Genomic DNA, 24,564 nt, shown 5'->3' with positions numbered 1-24,564 from the left:
TTCCATCTCCATATTCACTTCTCAATATACATTTTGTGGTTATGTTCGCATTATTAAGAAACTCATGCGAAAGCTTCCTTATCTATTATTTGCTTTTCTGTCGTATCTAGTATTCAGAAATTGACATTATTTTTACTATAAAGCTTTCAAAAACGCCTATATACTTAAATGATAACCAACAGTATATTCACGTAATCAATGTTGGCAACCCTCCTCTTTGGAACTACGCTACGAAAAATTAAAAAAATGAATTATATCATCACCAATTATGCTCAGACTGTGTTGTGTATTTGATAACTGTTACAAATAATTTATTTTCATCACATTTAACATTAAAATATATCCAAGCAATAAAAGTATCATTGGCACATTTGGGTGGTAAAATTGGTTGCAACCACAGCAAAAGTTTCAACAAAACCGATATCAAAAATGCTGCGGCTGCAACCCTGAGAACCCTGTTCACACGTCGCTACTTTTAAGTTGCGCGCAGCATGGAAAAGTAGCGGGCAGCAGGTTCGGCAGCCGCTACTTTTCGGGTTGCACCATTGTTCACATGTCGCAGTACAAGAGTTGCGCAGTTTTTTGTACTGCAGCGCTGTAAAAGTAGCGACGTGTGATCGTACCTTGAAAGATGTGAGTTCATTTGTGTATTATTTATTTTTGTTTACCTATTAAACTTTTTTTTTTAATTATTGTGCATTACTTTCCGATCCTCCCTCGTAAAAGAAATAAAGAGTAAATGTTCACATTATAAGTCTGAATTGAAATGAAGATGGATCACTTACTTACTTACAAATGGCTTTTAAGGAATCCGAAGGTTCATTGCCGCCCTCACATAAGCCCGCCATTGGTCCCTATCCTGTGCAAGATTAATCCAGTCTCTATCATCATATCCCATGAAGATGGATCACAGCACACAAAAAATAGAATACATTCATTAAGAAAAACAGTGATTGAATCAAAGAAATATTCGAAATTCTTAAAGTAATGAATAGACCGGGACGGCTAACGAAGAAATTTCAGGAGTTGAGTGAGAGAAGCAAAAGAAGATTTGCCTAGAAGTACAGATACGGAGGTATTGACTTAAATATGCTACCCAGGTGAACCACTTCAAGTTTGTCTGATAGAATCCTACTCCTTCTTTGCCATGTTGTTGTCGCGCTGATAGAATGAGATTAGTCAAAGAATCTACTGACGTAACAAATGAAATTTTCTGATGAACCATGGTTCTCATCATCATCATCATTATCGTGCTGATCAGTGTGAGTCAGATTTTAAGTAATAATAAGCATGAATATTTAGGTTAAACTTATATTTTGATTTTAATGGCTAATTAAATGGCTTAAAATGGTAGAAATAATATATTTCTTCATTAGAAGCATTTCATATCACTTAAAATACAATAAATTAATAAGACAGCACGTTTAGACTCAATTGAAGTACAAAAATAATTTTGGCTGTCTAAATCGGCCAAATACCCCACTGTGCGACATCCACAGCCCCTCACCACCAAACAGTAGACAATAGAAACAAAATAAACTTTGGTTTTTGTCACTTACAGTTAGCCAGGTCTTCTTTGTAAACCACGATTTGCAGAAAGTTCTCCTTTTCATACCATCTGCCTGTGTAAAACTGAAGTCATTTGGTTGATGTGTGCCTAGTCATTTAACTTCAAGTTTATCTTCTAATTTTAACGAAGAAAACGATATTTTAATAGGTAATACACTTTATTCATGTTTTCACACTTCACTTGCATGCACTATTCAAAGTTCATATGGACACTTCTAGAATTAACCCACTGCGACTCACAGTACAACAAATAACTGCGACTGTCGCTTCTGTCCCAATGAGAAGCATTATACTCGTGATGATAACTTCGTAACACTTTGTGAATCTCTGTCGATAGCGAACATTGCATACCTCACACCATGGCAGTTGATTAAAGTTGTGGGGCCCTTTGATGCGGGCCCAAGCTCAATATTTAATGTCGTACAATCTTTGACATTGCGCCATGTTATGAAATTTACTGAAACAATTATGAATCCAGTACACTGTACTGAATAAAATTTACGCATTTTAAATGCGAAAAGAAAATTGCTGGAGAACGAAATATTGGTGGGGCATGGCCCCAGTGGTCCCTAAGGACGGGCTGCCCCTGAATATATGTATAACATGATGTTTAAATAGATGCTGATAGTGGTTGTATTTCCGTTCTAGACATCTAAAGATATACAACCTTGCAATGAGTGACTATGAGGACGCAATTGAGACATTGGAGGATTCAGCTTTGGGGTTAAATGAAGGTCTTCGTCGCCGACCACTGTGGGATCCAGAGAGGTAATTGTTCCTACCAGTATTTTAATAATATAAAACATTACAGCCTTAAAGATGTATATAAAGGATATTTTTCGTTTGGATTAGTGAATACATTTTATTTAGGAGGTAGACAAGTTGATACCATATTTTCTTGAATACCCCATACCCTCGAATAAGCTGAGCACCCCACTTTTAAATGGAAAAGAGAAAAATAAAAAAAAAATATATAACTTTCAGCTAATGTATTCACGACAAACTAAGAACAATTAAACACAAATACACTTCAGTTAACAATAAATATCCTGGAACAGGATGCATTTCAACCTCACTCTGTGCGCATGCAGTTGTCTTTCTTACTCAGCTGTTTATACAATATTCTGAAATATTAACAGCTCGCGTCAGTAGATGAACTACCTTTATTTTGTTTGATACTACTTGGTTTGTTGTAATAAATACCTGCTATCACTATTAACTTTTTCATTCTTTTCACCATTTAACAATGTTAACAATTGAAATAGCCACGTGAGAAGATGTCACCTTAGGAGTTGTGCAGGAGGAAAATCAGACAATGTTGCCAACTTCATTTTGAATAAGCCACGCACCCGCATTTTTTACTAGGGTAAACTGTATAGTGATTGACCACTTAAGCTAATGAATAATAAAACAATGAAATAGCGGAAAACAGTGGTAACTTATTGAGAGAATTTTAAAAGCATTGGGTCAAGTGAAGATTCAGAAACAAATCAAAATCAATAAACAAAAGAAAAAATAAAATTTTAATGCAAAGATAAATTAAATAAACACAACAAGTCCACTTTTACAGTTATTGACCGTCTACTGCACAGTTATTGACTGTCTACTGCACAGTTATTGACCACACGCTTATTAGTGATGGACCGTCTACTGCACAGTTATTGAATACTCATTTATTAGTGATTGAACAACACATTTTCACAATTTTCACTTTTTTCTTGTCTGTTTCGTTTCTCTTCTTCTGATCTTTTTCATTAAGAACTATTCGCCACCGGCGTAGCTCTGTCGGCAAAGGTGTTTGCCTGCCGATCCGAAGTTTCGTTCGGGCGTGGGTTCAATTCCCGCTTAGGCTGATTACCTGGTTGTGTTTTTCCGAGGTTTTGCCCAACCGTAAGGCAAATTTCAGGTAATCTATGACGAATCCTCGGCCTCATCTCGCCAAATACCATCTCGCTATCATCAATCCCATCGACGCTAAATAACCTCGTAGTTGATACAGTGTCGTTAAATAACCAAGTTAAAAAAAATAAGAAAAGAACTCTTCTCGCTGCCTTTTCTTTCATTTCTTATTCGCTTCCTTTCTTCTCTTGCCTCTTCTTTCATTTTTCTCTTTTGTGCCTTATCAGAAGCAAGTGTGTGTCATTTCTCTGATGTTATTACAAATGGCTTCACCCAGCACTGGACGAGGACCAAAGAACACTTTTCCTTCAACGGGATATTTGTTTCTGGACGCTAAGGTTGCTTTTAGGACACCAAACTTCTTGGCAGCTTCATTTAAATCAAATCCACTGCGGACAGGTTCTGTAGCGTTTCGTAAAGCTTCCCCTGTATAATGCACTTTACCTGGCTTAGGCATTATAATATAGTATCAGTCCTGTAAAAATCCCCATCATTTAACCGATAACATATATAGAATTGAAGCACATTGGTCATTATTCTAACAAATAATTTATGAACGACCAATCACTGTAGTTTGCGGACATACACTTTATAGTGATTGACCACGGGGCATTTTTATGTCATATAAAAACTTTTACAAAATAATATTCTGTGGACGGAAACCTTATACCTTTTCTCACACTGTGAGTGTAAAAACGAGCACCAGAATTTATGTATCCTTTGCAGAATAAATAAATAATTGCGTGCATTATTCTTAGCAATTTCTCTAGTTACTTACACTTGTTTAAGTTCAGTTGCATTTCCAATCGATTTCAGCCCTCTCAGACAACAGACACTAACTCAGTGGGATGAACAGCGACAACTAACCACAAATAAGGGTTGTTACTAGAGGTATATGCAGCAAAAAGTGAAATCACGATCGTGGTTTATTCACAATATACTTGAAAAAAGGAACCGGTCAATCACCGTATACTGGTCAATAACTACCTAGTTTACCCTAGTATATTTCGGAAAAAAGTGCGCAGAATATTCGAGAAAATACACAAACTTTTGATTGTATTTTTCAGTTTTGTAAGCATATAAAACTCTAATGCCTCTGCCTCACTCTGCGTTTGCCTGTTACATGGTGTGTGAATTTTCACTTTGAAGAAATTGACACAAGTGGCACATGAAATGAAAGCTAATGGCATGTACTTTTCAAATATATCAAAATTAACTACCAGTAATTCATGTGTGAGAAATGTTATCACTGTAAACACGAAAATTGCAAAATTTGTTTTAGGCATGTGACATTAAACATTATATTTTCCACTGATCAAGAGCGAAGAATTTTACAAAATCCATATCATTGACAGATAATAGCTGGCATCTGTGAATTGTATTTGGCAACCTTGCTCAAGTTTTTCAGAATGGCTACCTACAATCTATTTGTACATGTGTCTCTTGTCTTATGTCTGACAATTTAGGACTAAATTTTGAGTGCTGAAATACTGAAAAACTGCCTTCTGAATTGTGATCTTCTGTACTCTAACTCCATTATAAAGCACGTCTGCTAGAACATTCAAATCTCCTGTGTTTAGTCCTGAAATATGGGAGGTTCACATTTCATTAGGTGTATGACATATATGTTACTGCCTGCATTTACTTTGCTGTTAATAAATATGCTCATACTGTAAACTTTATTTTGTCCCATTATTACACTTTCATACAGTAGTTTAAATCATGGTGGTCATATCTTCAACATCTGGAAAAGTGAGATGACAGAATCGGAGAAAGAAACTAGCAAGTGAAGAAGAACAACATTATAATGCAAAGGAGGAAGATAAAAGCAAATATTATCGTCAAAAGAGCATAAAATTTCTTCTCAAGAATTGGGAAAAGCAAACAGCAGAACTAACAAAGCACTGCCAAAGTCACCCAGCAAACAGGCAGTAGTGCTATATCACTTCATGCAAAGAGAGATGCGACAAGATTGAACAGAATACCTTGTGATACGTGATCAAATTTCAAAAAGAAATTACTTACTCTCACAGGGCACTGAAACTGTTGTATTATTCACAGCTGTGATAATATTGTATTGTAAAGAACTAAGGGTAGCTCAATCATGAAAAATATGCTGCTGTTGCTTTTCATCTGGTTTTCAGAGGGGCCTGAAGATTGCTTTCTGTCATTATTGCACTGATGGAGCAGTATCACAATTTAAAAATCAGCTCAATTTAGATAGCCTTCTGCACCATGAAGAATACTTTGGATTTCCAGCAGACTAGAGCTTCTTTGAAACATCTCACAGAAAGGGTGCTGTTGACATCAAGAGAATGGTATGGCTGAGTGTATTGCGAGGAAGTTGCTCAAGGGTGATGAAAAATTCATACTTTCGTATGTTCCTTCAGAAGAAATCATTCATTTTACGGTCAGCCTGGAGGAACAATGGCAAGATGTGACGGAAGTGCCAGAGACATTAGTTCGCATTATGTGAAATGCAGTAAAGTATCACACCACATGTGTTTTAGCCTAAATACACCCTTTACAGGAGACAGCAACATACTTGTGAAGCACTGTATGCAACAACATGCAAACTCATGATGCCTCATGTGCCATGTCAAATGCTATGATAAGAAGGAAAAAGATTGGTGCCTGGGTCCTAGTCATTTTCTGCACAAGAAGGAAAGTGTAAAGTATCATCATCACCGAGACTGACACACACATCAAATTCACAAGCACAAAAGTTCAGACAGTGTTCCACCTTTGTGTGGCTGGATGTCAAAGATGAGTATGTTCTGGCTGATGATAGCAACATAGGTGCAATCCTTAGCAGAGTTGTGAATTGATATTTGCTGTTGGGTTTTCTGGCTATAACATGTGTTACCTTCTTGCCAAGCAAAGAATTGTGGATATCAGCCCAACACATTTGTTTTGATTTAAGCACCTCAAGTGTCTCCTTTACAAGTCCATACGATTAAATAATCCTTTATTCTTGTTTTCTAGTGCAGTTGTGATATACTTATTTTATCAGTATTTAAGTTGTATGACACATATGGACAAAATATCACATGTCTAACGCATTCATATATAAAAAATTACAGAAAATTATGGAAATGTAGAAATAAAGTCTGACTACCATGTCAAGCAAGTTTAGACTATCAATAAAATATTACATTTATCAAATTTATCCCAAAACTTCAGAATAATTTCTTGTATTCACAAAATGCAGTTTCTCCATGTCTTATCTCTGTCACATGCCTAACATGTATAGTATTATTTGTTTTGAGAACTTAAATTAATTCTATTTTGTTACTAATGATTACTATAGTTATACTAGCTGTTACAATTATTTCTAACACTGCAGATCCATAGCAGTTGAAAAATCGTCGTAAGAAAACACTGCAGATTCATGAACATTATTAAATGGTAGTATGTATGGTAAGCTGAACTTTTAAATGTCACATGTCTAACCAAAAAAATACTGTGAAATACCCCTACACGTATGCTCACCTGACTTAAAATGTTATATTTTCTAAAACTATATTTGAAATAGTTTCAAAGTAATTGCACAGTTATATTGCTTTGCTTTGAAAGATTTCAGACTAAATCTTCCGTACATCTTAAGATTAATGCATTTCACTATTTCTCGATAATACTCGTATATTATAAAAGTTATAATAGCTGTTTATTGAGTATTAAATTATGTTGAGTTGAATTTCATTTTTCTCTTTAAATTTAGAGTTGCATCTTATAACTTTATAACGGAATTTGACACTAAATATGATCAATCCAAATGAATCACTAAGGTTTCATCAACTTTCACAGTATTCAGAGTTCATAAGTAATAATCACTTACATGTTTCATGCTGAAGTTATAAATGTGATTGAAGACATGATTTCAAAATATCTTGACAGCACTTACTTTTTATCTTCTTGTACATCACTTTATAGCTGTTAACAAAATTTCAATATTCAGTATGATGTTTGCAAACATGTAGTGTACATTTCAGTGTAATGACTTCATTTGATGATACTAGTTAACGTCAGTGTCCTTGACTGTTTGTCTCTTACAATTCTGATTTGAAGGTTTTTATTACCAAAAAATAAAGGTTTTATATTACAAATACTCAGCTCAAACTAAATTGTTATTAATTTCATCTTATATATGGATTGAAGTGTTGATGGCTCAACTAATAAGCACATAGACTTGTCAGTTTTCTTATTTTTATAATCTCCATATCATACTGTATTAAGTGAACTCTGTAACACTATGTATTTTTAAAGTGTCCATTTCAGATACTTTAAGTTATATCTCTTTTCATTTACATGACTTGAGTTAATTCGTAGTTACCGTAGTATATTAGTTCAATCATTTCCATGTAGTCTGTCTCTTGTTTCAGGAAATTGTACATAGTGACTATGTCAGATATTTTATTGTACTTTGCACCAATTTTTCGATTTTCTTTCACATTTTTATATTTCATCTCATCTAAGCAAGCAGAATGGTCTTATACAAGTGAGTTAAGCAGAATCTTAAATGAGGAATGTTGTTTATTTTCAGATTTCATATGACTTAAGCATTATTTGTTTGGGGTATAAATCTACTCACTTCATATTATTTGCTTGTTAGATATCATAAAAACTGTTAAAATATGGAATAATTCGAAAATCATCATTTAGTTATTGTCCCATGGAATAGTAGAAATTTCTTACTGTATTCTGAGATATGTTGATTTTTGCAGCTGCTGTTCATTTCCATTATTACTGACGTTTAAATAGATAAATTAAATTGTCTCGATAAATTTGATAGCTTTGTGTAATCTCTCTAAATCTGTTGCAATATCTGTATTAATTTATACATACAAATCCTTAGGGAATCACTCTCATCAGAGATTCCTGTTTTCCGTGATGTGAATGAGCTTCTGGATGATGATGCCAGTGTTCTGGCAGAGGAAGATGATGGCGTTGGATGTCCTCTTCCCAGCACACCTGAAGACGAACACCTGTTGGACTGTGAGGTGGGAGTAGTAGTGATAAATATAATGAACCATTAATTAATTGAGGAATAGTTTATTGCAGGCTTTTACAACATAAGAATAATATCAGAATTGATTATTGTTGCAGTGCTTACACTTTTATACTGAACAACTTAATTCATTATACAATGTTATTTTAATTGTGGCTATTTGTTCGTTGCTGTATATTCTCATGTATACATTAGCGGCAGTTCCTTATATAATTTGTAGCAGGAGTGTAGTCATAAATGAAATAGCACCAGGGTGCTTCGCGAAAATTTTTTTTTCTGAATAATAATAATAATAATATTATTATTATTATTATTATTATTATTATTATTATTATTATTATTATTATTATTATTATTATTATTATGAACTGCCAAAAAGATACTCTTCAAGGAACCGCTTGTACACCACATATTCACAGGGACTGTATATTAGATGGGGATTCTGATTTTGACTTATATACAGTGAAAACGAGGTGCTTGGAATGTCACAAGTCTATAGAATAGGAGTGGTAATATTTGTAACAAAAGAATTAGCTTAGATATAGAATAGACTTTGTGGGAGTAAAGGAGGTTAGGTTAGATGGAAATGGCATATCAGCAATAGCAGATAACTTCCTGTACTATGGGGAAGGAGACAATGATCACGTTAGGAACAGGATTCTATATTCATAAAATAATAAAATCGGCAGGAAAAAAGGTCGAATTTATCAGTAACAGGTTACCATATATAGTACTTAAAGGTAGATGGTGCGATATCATAATTATAAATATTCGTGCCCCTACAGAAGACAAAGACGACCATATAAAGGATAGCTTCTACGAGAAATTGAAAAACACTTTTAAGCAATTATCTAGATATCACATGAAAATTTTATTGGGGGAATTCAATGCTGAAATAAGATGGGATGATATTTTTAAACCGACAATTTGAAAAATGAGCTTACACATAACTAGTAATGATAATTGAGTTGGGGTAGTCAAATTTGCCACATCAATAATTTAATCGTAAAAGTACAACATTCCCACATAAGGACATACATAAATATACTTGGACTTCTACAGATGGATTGACACGCAATCAAATAGATTACATCTTGATAGATAAACAAAGACATACTATTGTAGTATAGTAGGCATTCGATCTTTCAGAGGGGCAGACTGTGATTCTGACCATTATCTGTTAATTGGGAAATTAAGAGAAAGATTGTCAGTAGCCAAACGATTAGAGCAACAAGTTAATATTAGGAGAATTAATATTTCGAAATTAAAAGATGAGGAAACTAATCAAAATTTTCAGGTCGAAATTTCAAATACGTTTGCCACTTTAAGAAGTTTTGACGAAGTAGAAGAGTTAGATAGTAATAGTGTGTGGTAAAATATCAGAGTTAATATCAAAATTGCAGCTGAGCAGAGCATAGGTTATTATGAAACTAAGAAAAAGGAACCATAGTTTGTTGAAGATTGCTCCATGGTAACAGAAAGAAGGAAACAGGCAAAATTGAAATTCTTATCAGATCCAGGTCAGACGAATAGAGATAATTATTTCGATGATAGACGGGAAGCAAGTGGTACACTTAGAAATAAGAAGAGAGACTACTTGAAGGAAAAACTGAATGAGATTTTTCATTTCATTTATTGTATTCCATAGATTCTACATTAGCATTGATGCTTTAAGATGTGGAACAAGTAAAAATTTTACAAGATTACAATTTTTTGGCCAGATGAAGTGAGTTGAAGCCAAGGATTCACCATAGGTTACCTGAATTTGACTTATGGTTGGGGGATAACCTCGGAAATAACCCAACCAGGTAATCACACCAAACAGGGATCTAACCCAAGCCCGAGCACAGCTTCAGATCAGCAGCGTAGTAAGTCTGCCAGCTGAGCTATGTTGGTGGCTCTACAAAAAATATACAGTACACAGCAATCATAGGATTGAATTTACCAATCCCAAACAATTATTCACCAGTTGAGCTATAAAATATAATACATAGCAAGTAAGTTAATTCAATTTAAGAGCATAAACCATTCAATCAGTTGAGATGTAGAAAAATTGAAAATATATATTATACGGATTACTTTAATTTACAGCATATGCAGTTCATAAGCCAAGCTATACAAAAATATACAATATATAGTAAACAGATTATTTCAATTTACAAGCATACTTTCGTTAAGCTATACAAAAGTGTACAATTCATAATTCAATTTATAAGCATAAACAATTCATCAGTTGAGCTATACAGGCTACTGTTCAATTTGCAGCATATTATACAATTAATCAATTAAGCTATACAAAAATATATAATAAAAGTAAACATATTAATTCAATTTACAAGCATATTTTAGTTGAGCTGTACAAAATTGTACATTTCATATCAAGTAGAATAATTCAATTTACATGCCTAAACAATTCATCAGTTGTGTAGAAGGTATGAGTATGTAGAAATTTGGTCCTTCAAAGCTTTAAATAATTAGGCAGTGCATTGAAGACTGTAATATATGAATAGTGAACTCTTTTTTTTTTTAAACAGCTTAGACTTAGACTAAGAGAGTGTATATAAAGATCTGATTTGTGTCTTGTATTAAAATTATGAATGTCTTGATTAGTACTAATTGGTATCTCGGTTTTTAATATAAAACATCATTAGGGAAAGAATGTACTCACAGGGTAAGGTCAAGATTTCTAAATTTTGGAAAATATTTTTACATGATGTCCTTTTATGCACACATTATTGTTTTTGCTTTCTTTTATAAAACAAAAACGTGTTTAGCTTCATATATATATATATATATATTATATATGCCCCAGGATTTTAATCTATATTCATTACAGAATGGAAATATGCAAAATATGACATTTTAAGTATGTTCATATCACCAAAAGATCTTAATGCATAACAGGCAGAGCTGAATTTAGGAGTAATACATTCTATGTGTGTTTACCAGTTCATGTGATTATCATACTCTAAACAAAGAAACTTTGTGCTTATGGATTCTTTGAGTTGAGTTCTATTTAATCTAATACTGTAGGAAAAGTGAACACTATTATGTAACCAAATTTGATTACAATGGTTTTATCAACATTAAGTGCTACTTTATTTGCATGGAAACATTCATTTGTTAGATTCAGCACTGTATTAGAAGTGTTTACAAAGCAAACAATGTTAGAGATTTGTATATATCGTCTTTATGGTTAAAAATATGGCAGTAATTTCGTGATAATTTTTAATGCCATACATTTACACATAATGTTACTAAATCAATGAATTATTTTATACAAGACATATTATTTGCAAGATTTATAGGGAAAATATTAATTAATAAATTGTACCTTCTGAAAATCAGCCTTACTCGGTCATACTTACTTACTTACTTACTGGCTTTTAAGGAACCCGGAGGTTCATTGCCGCCCTCACATAAGCCTGCCACTGGTCCTTATTCTGAGCAAGATTAATCCAGTCTCTATCATCATATCCCACCTCCCTCAAATCCATTTTAATATTATCTTCCCATCTACTTCTTGGCCTCTCCAGAGGGCTTCTTCCCTCTGGCCTCCCAACTAACACTCTATATGCATTTCTGGATTCGCCCATATGTGCTACATGCCCTGCCCATCTCAAACGTCTGGATTTTATGTTCCTAATTATGTCAGGTGAAGAATACAATGTATGGAGTTCTGTGTTGTGTAACTTTCTATATTCTCCTGTAACTTCATCCCTCTTAGCCCCACATATTTTCCCTTACTCGGTTACATATTAGAAAAAGTGGAAAGTGTAGTGTAAAAAAAAGTTGTATACAAAACAATGTCTTTCATTTGCTATCATTCATCAAACATCAACATACAACAAGTGACAACATTTTTATGAATAAATAAGTATAATATTTCGCCAATTAATGGCATCTTCAGGTCTATTAGCATATAATAATGCTTTGAGCATAAAGACAAATGGCAAGATAATAAAATATGAAGAATTACATGATGTGAAATAATTAAAAACATTATTACATGAGTAACTGTACAAACACAGAATAATGTGGTAATAATCACTTAAAGACGTAGTAGTTGTAGTGATTAAACTTCACGTAGAGTCTAAATGATAAAATACAGAATCTATGCATTTAATACAAAGCTAAAAGAACATATGTGCAACGTAGGAGTGTGAAGATAACAGAGTTAAAATGGGTAAAAATATTGCAGCAGTCATCACGATGCAAAAATGGATAGTGTGTTAGGAATCTGTAAGAATCGATAAAAACGTATAAGAGAGTGAAAGATATGCAGAGCAAAATGGAAGGTTAACTAATAAATAGAATAACTTACAAAATTTTTGAACCTGTAGGAAGAACCGATGTTTCATGGCCAGATGCGTGGTGTTGACTGGTGCATTGGCATATGAAAGAACCACATCATGATGCAAGTGGAGGGAGGTACGTGTTGCAGTAAGAAGAGCTCCTATTGGCCAATTTGAATAAAGCGTTATTAGGATTAGGTAGTTATTCATTAAGTAAGGAAGTGTTATTACTGAGAAATTTAGAAATATAAAACTCTTCTGCAACTAAATTGATTTTCCCGTTATTAGTAAGTTTTAAAATTTGCGAAGCATCTGACATTTTTTGGAGTTCATGGTTATTCTCTATTAAATGGGATGCAAATTTTGATCTATTCTGTCTATGACAAAAATCTGCTTTGTGTTCTGAATATCTAGTTTTAAAATTTATTTTAGTTTGGCCAATATATTTCTGTGTACAATTATTCTTACAATGCAGCATGTATACTCCACCACTAGCATATTTATCGAAACTACAAATATTATTAGGAATGACATTATTAAGTTTGTTACCAGTTTTGAAGGTGACCTTTACATTTTCTTTTTTCAGAAAGTTAATTAACTTATATGACACATTATTATAGAAAGACATGTTTAAGTAAGTACTTACTTGATAGCAACATAATAGAACAGGCGAAGGAGTTTAATTACTTAGAATATAAATTAAAGTGGTCCAAGAATCGAAACATACAACATTAAATAATCTCCGTCTTTTCTTAATAGTAAATGGTACATTACAAAATAGAATAATAGCTGAAACACTTATATTATGAGGTTTTACAGTAGTAACACCTGCATTAGTTCATGAAAATGAATGTTGGGGGGGGGGGAAAGAAACAAAAACAAAAAAGAATCTTCTGACAAGCCGTTTGTTAATCTTGTACAGCAGTGATCAGCAACCCGTGCTCTTTGTGCAAGAGAGCTCTCCGCTGCACATGAGCAGTTTGCGAGATCGGATCCAAAGACATTCGAGGAATAGATAGGCTGCTGTGGATAAGCATTTAAGCACCTCTGTCATCACTCCTTCACTATGAGGCTACATACTCTATTCTGTACCGAGTGATAATGCTATTTACATTTTATATTTACTAAACTTTCTTGGGTGTAGAAATGAAACATTAGCATGGAATCGAAAGTTTATATATACACATACACACACATACATACATACATACATACATACATACATACATACATACGTATGTATGTATGTATGTATGTATGTATGGAAGATTTGTTTTAATGAATTGAGAAACAGTTGTCACGTAATTACTAATCTTTATTGCAGATATTAATGTATAGCCTGTGGTATAATTTTAATTGCGTCACATGATATGGGCCTACACATTATCTGGAGTATACTCGTACTAAATTTTCCATTGAAAGTTAAAAATGCTGTTTCCTAAGTTTTCATAGAGTTTCTCTACAACCAAATGTTTAATACAGTAAGAATTCTAGAAATTTCGCCTGTGCTTTTTCTATTAAATGTCTAGGTTTAATCCTCACACACAATTTAAATTCCGAAAACCAAATTATGAGATCGTAGATGAAGTACCGGTATGTGGACAACCAGGATTTGCACATGGCTGGCTTTGCTTGTTCGCAGGCGCACTTACTAACTCGAAAGAGCACCTGAGCTCTACAGAATAGAAAATAACGGATAAAAAAGGAAATCATGATAACATGAGAAGAAATCAAAATACAATTATTTTCCATTTTGAATCTTGCATACACTACTTTTAACACTTGAATCTAAGTAATTGATTAACTAGCGGACTTACTCGTGTTAATTATGTAAGTCTGTGCGGCTTACAGCTGTTTCGGTGCTTCATCACACCATCCTCAGAGACTATTAGTTCTTGGCGTCATCTCGAACTTCTCTGCCTGTTATGTGAGTGCGTTTGATTGTTGAAAGGTGTTGAATAGTGGAGTCAAATAGTGTGTGTGTACTGAAATTGATCTGTGTGTTGAGAATTTGATTGGGGTGTGTTTGTATATTTCGTATTGTTCTAGTGTGTTGAGTTTTTGGTTCTTGTGTTGTATGTGTAAGATTTCCATGTCCGCATTTATGTTATTGTATGTATGGTTAGCATTGGTTATGTGATCGGCGTATGTAGATGTATTGTGTCCTCTGGTTATTGCTTTAATGTGTTCTTTGTAGCGTGTTTGGAATGATCTGCCTGTCTATCCAATGTAGAACTTGTCGCAACTATTACATGTGAGTTTGTATACACCTGTGTGGTCGTATTTATTTGTTTATGTTTTTTGTGTGTTGAGATGTCTTTGTAGTGTGTATCGCATCTTCATTCAGAAAGCAGAAATACAACATAGCATACAGAACAGAAAACACAGATCATTCCAAACACGCTACAAAGAACACATTAAAGCAATAACCAGAGGACACAATACATCTACATATGCTGATCACATAACCAATGCTAACCATACATACAATAACATAAATGCGGACATGGAAATCCTACACATACAACCCAAGAACCAAAAATTCAACACACTAGAACAATACGAAATATACAAACACACTAAAACACACCCCGATCAAATTCTCAACATACAGATCAATTTCAGTACACACACACTATTTGACTCCACTATTCAACACCTTTCAACAAGTAAACGCACCCAGGTAACAGGCAGAGAAGTTCGAGATGACGCCTAGATCTAATAGGCTCTGAGGATGTTGTGATGAAGCACCGAAACAGCTGTAAGCCGCACAGACTTACATAATTAACACGAGTAAGTCCGCTAGTTATTCAGTTACTTACAATTATTTTTCTGCAGAAAGGACATACAAGGAAAAATGACTTACGTAATTAAACAGGATGAACCTCTTCAGAGGTCTAGTAGCTGTCATGCTTACCAGTGGATCTAAGGTTCCTGAGTTCAAATTCAAATTCAGCAAAAAGCTATGAAATCCCTCCCCATTTCTTTCTTTGGAAGAAAAGGAAATCTGGATTCCTTTGTCGCTGATTGCAGCATATGAAATAGGAAGGCAAAATTTGTGCGCCATTTTGAGGTAGCATATTAACATAATTGTGCTTATCTCAAACTCCACTCAGAATGAATTATCAAAATGTACTCCACACAACGAAGAGACCGAGCATGATGGTAGTGAAGATTGAGATTCACATGCATAATTCAGAGATAATGAATATGAGCAATATCCGTAGAATAGTATTGAATTATTTGCTGTGGATGGTTGGACGGATAGACATATGGCATCAGGGCTATTACAAACTTGCATTTATGTTAAAGTGATGAGGTCTAGTTTCTTTTTGCAGTGTACGGTATCTGTACACTAGCTCCAAATAATTCGCTGTAATTATTAATGCACGAACTTCCGCAAAATACCGAAAATCGCGAATTGTCCGCAAGATTTTTATTATTATTTAAAGTCCAGTAAAAGTTACTCTGACAGGCGTAGTTTTTGAAATGCGCATCAAAATCAAGTGAAAATGTGAAACAGTGCAAAACATTTTGAAGCAGTTTTAAAATGTATCATGTTACAGGCTCTAGTACATTGAACATTCTGAATGAAATTATGCTACATTTTAGCATTATGCGATACTGCGATAGTTATGCTACATGCTATGAGACGTGATTTCGGCTATGCTCAGCATAATTATGCTACAGTTGGCAAGCTGATCGAAAGATGGAGTTGGGAGGAAGAGAGTGTAAATCGGGTAAAAATGGAAATGACTCACTTCGCCCACTCGCCCAAAAAGGAGAGGATCCCAAATTACCCACAAATCAAATTAACCACATACGAATTATTGGGAGTGAAGACTGTACTTTGTATTTCGTTTAATGATTAAGTAAACAGTCACATGCATACATGATCTCAGCAATTCAATGAAATCCTGGCCTCTTTGTTGAGAAATAAACTCTGGTTCCTGAACAAGAAGTACACATTGTGATTATTAGTGTAATACTTTTTCTGTCACTGCCATTACAGTTTTTATAATCATAGAGTCACCAGTACCCCAATTAATTTTGTGGTCTTAATTCATATGTGCTATTGTAGGTTTTGCTTTTTTTTCCTATAATAGATCTATTAGAGTGTTAGTTGGGAGCCTGAGGGAAAAAGACCTTTGGGGATGCCGAGACATAGATGGGAGGATAATACAGTATTAAAATGGATTTGAGAGAGGTGGGATATGATGATAGAGACTGGATTAATCTTGCACATAATAGGGACCGATGGCGGGCTTATGTGAGGGCGACAATGAACCTGCGGGTTCCTTAAAAGCCATTTGTAAGTAAATAGATCCATTCATTATTCGAACAGAAGTGTTACATATGATACGTGCTTGAACCTCTTTAATTTTAGTGTCTTGTGTTATACAGATCACAGAGGTGTTGAAGGCAGGAGTCCTGTCAGATGAAATAGATTTGGGCGCACTTGCACATAATGCTGCTGAACAAGCAGAAGAATTTGTTCGCAAAGTGTGGGAGGCATCATGGAAAGTTTGTCATTTTCGCAACTTGCCTCGTTGGCTCCAAGATAACGATTACCTTCATGGTGGACATAGACCTCCATTACCAAGTTTCTATGCTTGCTTCAAGAGTATCTTTCGCATTCATACTGAGACTGGAAACATTTGGACACATCTTCTTGGTATGTAAATCATTTTCCATGTAATTAAGTTGCTTCAATTTTAATTAAGTGATTATTTGATATTTTATTACTGTAGGCAGCAGTATTTTAAACACAGGAGGGAGACTAATTAGGTAGGCCCTACTACAAAGCTTTAGTTTAGAATATTTTGTCTCTTCCGACTTCAAGACATGGGACAGCCTCTGGATGTATGTCCTATTCACTCATAATTTTAAATTAATTTTGAAAACCTGTGTTCTGGTGTACATTGTAAATGTTGATTTTTTTCATTGAATTTAAATATGTGTGACGTATTGGTAATGTCTTTATTTATTTTACCTTGAAAGTGAACAGGAAAATCCCATCTCTGCTGCTTCTGTTTCCTTTCTTTGAATGCTTTAAGGTCCAATTTTCACACCCATTAATGAATATAGGAACTGCCATTGTTTCATATAATTTCAGTTGTGCGCTGTTAGTGTATTTTATGTTATTGTTGTATGTATGTATTTATTTACACTGCAAGTGGGCAAGCACCTCGTGGCAGTGGTATACACAATATAAACAATACACAATAAAATTACAATACACAACACAATTATATACACAATACAATTTTACACAATAATTACAATTAATAATAATACATAAAATTACCTTAATTAATAAGTGAACCTAATTTTACAATACAACCTACATATGTGTAGGCCCTACGTAAGTTTCACATTGGTACTGATAATAATATTTCACTTTACTCTCATCTCACTCACTGTAGTGGCACTATGACGCATTTCACTGACACTTTAGAACACATTTCACTGACACTATAGAACACATTTCATTGACACTATAAATTATCACTGATCGGAACTATTCACTGCACTGTAAAACCATAACTTCACTGACTCACCTCGCTTCACTGATACAACAGCTCAAATAAGACAAATAATTACACCCTTATGCATACTTATAAATAAGTATTGGAAAAGAGAGCTTACACGTAACTAATAATGATAATGGAGTTAGGTTAGTCAACTTTGCCACATCAAAAAAAATTTAATTGTCAAAAGTACAACATTCCCGCATAAGGATATGCATAAATATACTTGGACTTCTCTAGATGGATTGACATAACCAAATAAGTAACATCTTAATAGATAAATGAAGACATACTAGTAAAGTAGACATTCGTTGCTTCAGAGAGGCAGACTGTGATTCTGATCATTATATAACTAAGAAAAAGAAACTGTACTTTGATGAAGATTGTTCCATGGTAGCAAAAAGAAGGAAAACGTCAAAATTCAAATTCTTGTAGGATCCAGTCCAGGCGAATAGAGGTATTCTTATTGAATTTGATATTCCCAAGAAACTACTTCAATTAATTATAATTTGTTTCAGTGAAACGTACAGCAGAGTCCATATAGGCCAGTTTCTGTCTGACACTTTTCCAATTCACTATGAGCTAAAGCAATGAGTTGCACTATCACCATTACTTTTTAACTTTGCTGTAGATTATGCAATTAGGAAAGTCCAGGAAAACAGGGAAGGTTTGGAATTGAATGGGTTACATCAACTGCTTGTTTATGTGGATGACATGAATATGTTAGGAGAAAATTTACAAAGTATTAGGGAAAACACGGGAATTGTACTTGAAGCAAGTAAAGAGATAGGTTTGGAAATAAATCCCGAAAAGTCAAAGTATATGATTATGTCTTACTACCAGAACATAGTACGAAATGGAAATATAAAAATTGGAAATTTATCCTTCGAAGAAGTGGAAAAATTCAAATATCTTGGAGCAACAATAACAAATATAAATGATACTCAGAGAATAAATATGGGAAATGTCTGTTATTATTTGGTTCAGAAGCTTTTGTCATCTAGTCTGCTGTCAAAAAATCTGAAAGTTATAATTTATAAAACAGTTATGTTACCAGTTTTTCTGTATGGTTGTAAAACTTGGATTCTCATTTTGAGAGAGGAATAGTGGTTAAGGGTGTTCGGGAATAAGGTTCTTGGAATAATAATTTGGAGCTGAGAGGGATGAAGTTACAGGACAATGGAGAAAGTTACACAACACAGAACTGCACCTTCATAATCTTTGCCTAACGTAATTAGGAACATTAAATTAAGATGTTTGAGATGAGCAGGGCATGTAGCACATATGGGTGAATCCAGAAATGCATATAGAGTGTTAGTTGAAAGATCTGAGGGAAAAAGTCTTTTGTGGAGGTCGAGATGTATATGGGAGAATAATATTGAAATGGATTTGAGGGAGGCGGGATATGATGGTAGGGCCTGGATTAATCTTGCTCAAAGTAGGGACCGAGCTGCAATGAACCTCTGGATTCTTTAAAGGGCATTTATAAGTAAGTAAATGTCTTTTTCACAAAATATGTGTATATTTGATACGAAATAAATGGAAAACTTTAGCGTAGGATTTCTTTCCTGGCAACAATTTATATTAGTAGAGATGATTTTTCTGTGTTTATCGAATGTGCATCATCACACTTTCTAAAAGGAGTAAAAGTAAATTTTCAGTGACAATAATTTATTTCAGTGGTTCCCAAAGTGTGATCCATGGATCCCTGGGATCCACCAACACTTGTCGGGGGATCCGTGGTTGGTAATATATATTTTTAAATAAATAACATACGAGTATAATACTGCCATTTTTCTCGATGAGATTGTACAGTACTGTACATGACTGTACTTGCGAAAGTTAGTATTTCAGCAAGGGTGATGACCAGATCTCACCCTTGCGTAAGCTGTCCTTCATGCTGTTGTAAAACACGACTTTCATTTTTTCAGTTAAGGTAGTCAGTTCTATTGAAAATTTTTGTCTGTTTTGCGAGGATGGCAGGTCCGTTCTTATCTGCTTGGTGTGTATGAATGTTTGAGTTTTTTCTCTCGAGACACCAACAGTGTAAGGATAAGTTTTGTGAATGTGCTCAAAGACTTAATGGCTGCGTTCAGCCGGGACAGCGCTAATTCAGCTATTCATTTTTGCTGAGTTACAGCAGCTTTGAGTTCCTGAACAACCATTGCAAAATGTCCGCTGTGTTTACAAAGAAACATGCTGCTGTTGTTCCGTCTACTCCGGAATATATGATACCATTGGTTGTTGCCTACCCCCTCCACTTTCTCCGGCTAGCAGCAGGCTTGCAGCGAAACAAATTTTGCTATGAAAAATGGCTGCCGTTATTTCAGAGCTGTCGGCCAGCAAGGCATTCAATGCTGTCACTATTTCAGTGCTACCTCTGTGCTGTTCCGGCTGAATGCAGCCAATGTCTTAATTGTAAAATAAATTTTATTGGCAATGTTATTTAGTCCGCAATAAAATTTGACATGTACCGGTATTTTTAAAAAGAAACGAATTTCGTCCATAGTTGTGCATGGGTTCTGCTTTGCTACTTTTATTGTGAAGTCTGGTTTTATTCATTCAGTACGAGCAGGCTCGTGTGAGGTGTTCGTGTTAAACTGTCTGTTAATAACTACGTGTCTTCGATTAGCATAATAATATTAATTGTCATATTATACAGTGTTGTCTCAATGGATTGGTGGCTAATAATAGACAATAAAAATGACAGTTATACATATTCAGAAACCAGTCGATTGCCTTGTCATGTATCACACCCAGTGCTGCTAATTTAAAAACTGATGAATCAACCAAGAAACGAAAATATGATGAAACAAAGATTTAGCGAACTTCCTGTCACCGAATTCTGGTGTAGCCTACTTCAGAAATATTCGGAAATTTCTAAATGTGCAGTGGCGAAACTCCTCCCATTTCCAACAACATATCTGTGTGGCGTAGGATTTTCATGGTACGCAGCAACAAAATCAAAATTCCGTCATTGCCTGGATGCCATATCAGATATGAGAATTCAACTTTCTTCCATCTCACCCAACTTTAAAGAAAATTTGTGAGACGAAGAAACAACACCATTCTTCACATTAGCAATTTGAAAGTATTTTTTAATTATGCATGTAATTACTGAAAAAAATTCACGCAGTTTATAAATGCTACTGCATGTTTATGAAGTCATGGCTGTGCATGGTAATTAATAGGGAGCGGATTTTTATGTGCTAAAAAATTTAAATATATTTATTTTTTATGTGCTAAAAAGTACGAAAATATTTGCTAAAAATAAAAAAAAAATATATATGTTTTTAAATATGACAAAAATACCTTACTTAGCTTGAAAAAAAAAAAAATGTTACAAGGTACTCACCAATCACACTTCAGTATCATTTGCTAGTAGTTATCCGAGAATTGCAGTGAACAACAAAGGTCATTTCCAAATTCTCCATCACAAATGCATGCCTATTATCTCTGAACAATGACTTATATTGTGAAAACGATCTTTCCACATCACAGGACGTCAGACGTGCATATTTAAAGAGAGGAATGTCACAAACACATACACAGTCAATTTCACCTACAGGCACACCCTTCAATACTTGAGCAACTGTACACATTTTTTTATATCCACTGTTTTACCGTGAATGCATACATGAAGCAGCAGCAATGTGCTTGTTTCCAGACAAATGTTGGGTTACCCGAGAGCGCTGATCTGCACTTACTGATTTACCACATGGTTGGCAAAATAACACTTTTCCGTCGGTAGTAAAAATGTTTTTAAAATCATCTACATATTGCTGTAGACGCGATCTTAAACTCGATTTGATTTTAGGGAACTTAAGAGGCTAATATACACTCGTCTTAACGTAAAAAAATGTTTCTAGCTACTGACTGAAAATGTCGGAGAAAAGCTTCCTATAGCGACGCCACCATGTCTACACTACGCAGCTTATGCTTATGGCCCGATAATGGGGAATCACAACAAAATGTATTTCCTCACTTCATAGGCATGAGCGAGAGGCGAGAGATTTGTTTAAATTAAATAATGTTTACACCCGAGCTCTTATCCGTTGTGTTTCACAAACAAAGTGCTGAATGAAATCATCTTCAGCAACAATAAACATTCCTAATTATGTGTTGCAAGATCTCGCCTTCTTGTCCATGTTAATTTATTCTCATATAATAACACTGATATGCTACCTAGCAGTTCTCAGAACTTGAGGTGCTACTATTACAAAAATGGATCACGGATACACCACACAGCCCATAGAAACACGAAGCAACCAAGAATTCTTAAAAAGATAACATACTTCTGAGTGATATAATTGATTTAGTTTTAAAATATTTAAAAGTTCTTGTAAAAAAATTATTTAAGTAAAAAAACTCCAAGATTTATGTGTTTATAATAGATTTCCTGAAAATATGTATTTACATAATTTTTTTGTGAAAATATGTGTTCTTATGTGAAATAAAATTCGGGTTTTAAACTTGAAACTTGACATTCGGAACTTTTAACTTTGTTAATAGTGTTTTATCACATGCAAGAAAAATATTTAATTGCATAGGAATCCGCTCCTTAGTAATTAATGTAGTTGTAGACATATTGTCTATGTTAAATACGTACAGAATATAAATGTGGAGATTTTAAAATTTATGTCTATATTAATCAAGCGATTAAATCAATTTAAATTAATTTTAGGATCCGTGAAGCTTTTTTCGAGTCAAAAGGGATCTGCAATCAAAATAGTTTGGGAACCACTGATTTATTTTGTGTACAGAAGGTATGAGTGTTGGGGGGAGGGGGAGCAGAGGAGAGAAATAAAATGTCTACTTCTTATATGAGTATTGAAAATTATCTTATCAAAGAGACCTTTCCTTCAATATTTATCTTTCATTACTAAATGTGACATACTTGATCATGGCAATATTAATCTGAAATCTAATTCACTGTAAATTTTATATTCTGTTTCAGGTTGTGTTGCATTTATTGGGGTGGCAACTTACTTTTTGACACGACCTAGTGTTGAAATCCAGCTTCAAGAGAAACTCGTTTTTGCAGCATTCTTTGCTGGTGCTATTCTTTGTTTAGGATTGTCCTTTGCCTTCCATACAGTCCATTGTCATTCAGAATGTGTTGGCAAACTGTTCAGCAAGTAAGTCTCTTCAAATACTTTGGTTCAGTCTTTCATATTAATTCGAACGTTACATAACAACCACTCTTTGCTTAATTTTGTATATCAATTTGAGGAAGAAAACATAAAATTCGTATTGAAACACATCTTTAATAGGTATTGTGGATTTAGTACACTTCATTCCACGCCACTCAATAAGAATTGCTAAATATCTTTTCTTCTCTTCTCCGAATTTGTCTTATTTAAAAATGCTTTGCTGGAGTTATGTGCTGAATATACAGATTGAACAGGGGCCTGTATATCAGGTGTACAGAAATTTGTGTCACAGACTATGGTGTGTGAACCCTAAACGAATGAAGACGAAAATTTTAGTGACAAAATTTCGTGAAAAGAATTTTTATTTGCACAATGGGGCAACACGCAACACTGCACAACATAGAATGTTTTAGTAGTCTACTGTAATTTAATATTTACTATATTTATCACTGTAACTAAAAAGCAATAAAATGATAAGAAATGGATAAACAATAATTTTTACCGGAAATCTACACATACCAACCTATATTTGAGTGCCACCACCCATCTAATAACCAGGCAGTTCTTTCGATGCTTGTAAATAGGACAAGAATGATATGTGATGAAGACAGTATTAATTCTGAACTTCAATTTCTGAAAGGAATTTTCAATGAAAACAGTTATTCGAGCTATGAAATTAATAACATGATAAGAGATAGAAAAAATAAAACTACAGAAAAATTGGACAATTTGGTAGTAATTAGATACATTGAATCCATCACAAATCGGATTAGCAGAAAGTTAGCCAAAGCCAACATAAAGACTGTCTTGCTTCCGCCTAAGAAAATTAGCAAGTTCCTATAAAACTTTTGAAAGACAGCATAGGACTCAAAATTCCGGGAATATAAATGTGGAGAAATTGATATAGGTCAGACAGGTCGTAGTATTGAAACACAAAAATCAGGAATGCTCGAGACATTAGATATCAGCCAGACAAGTCTACAGTAGCTGAGCATCGTATCAATTATGGATGCAAGATTTTTTCGATAGGACCAGCATCCTAGCTAGGAAATCAAGCTATTGGGAACGCGTAATTTGAGAGGCCATAAAAATTAATATCTGCACCAATA

The 24,564-nt window shown here is 34.2% G+C and overlaps 1 protein-coding gene across 4 annotated transcripts in view; it reads left to right on the top strand.

Moving 5' to 3' along the window:
- LOC138708243 (adiponectin receptor protein-like) overlaps positions 1–24,564 on the top strand; it is a 60,217-nt gene that overhangs the window by 19,775 nt on the left and 15,878 nt on the right. For all 4 annotated transcript variants that reach the window (XM_069838590.1, XM_069838589.1, XM_069838591.1 and 1 more), the window contains exons 3-6: positions 2,218–2,337; positions 8,324–8,468; positions 17,176–17,446; positions 23,260–23,440. In XM_069838590.1, coding sequence (XP_069694691.1) covers positions 2,243–2,337; positions 8,324–8,468; positions 17,176–17,446; positions 23,260–23,440 — 692 coding nt within the window. In that variant the 5' untranslated portion in view covers positions 2,218–2,242. The remainder of the gene's footprint in view (positions 1–2,217; positions 2,338–8,323; positions 8,469–17,175; positions 17,447–23,259; positions 23,441–24,564) is intronic.

Source organism: Periplaneta americana, chromosome 10 (assembly GCF_040183065.1).
Source record: "Periplaneta americana isolate PAMFEO1 chromosome 10, P.americana_PAMFEO1_priV1, whole genome shotgun sequence".
Taxonomy (NCBI): Eukaryota; Metazoa; Arthropoda; class Insecta; order Blattodea; family Blattidae; genus Periplaneta; species Periplaneta americana.
Note: the sequence above shows the minus strand (reverse complement) of the source record. Positions and strands in the feature narration are given on the sequence as shown.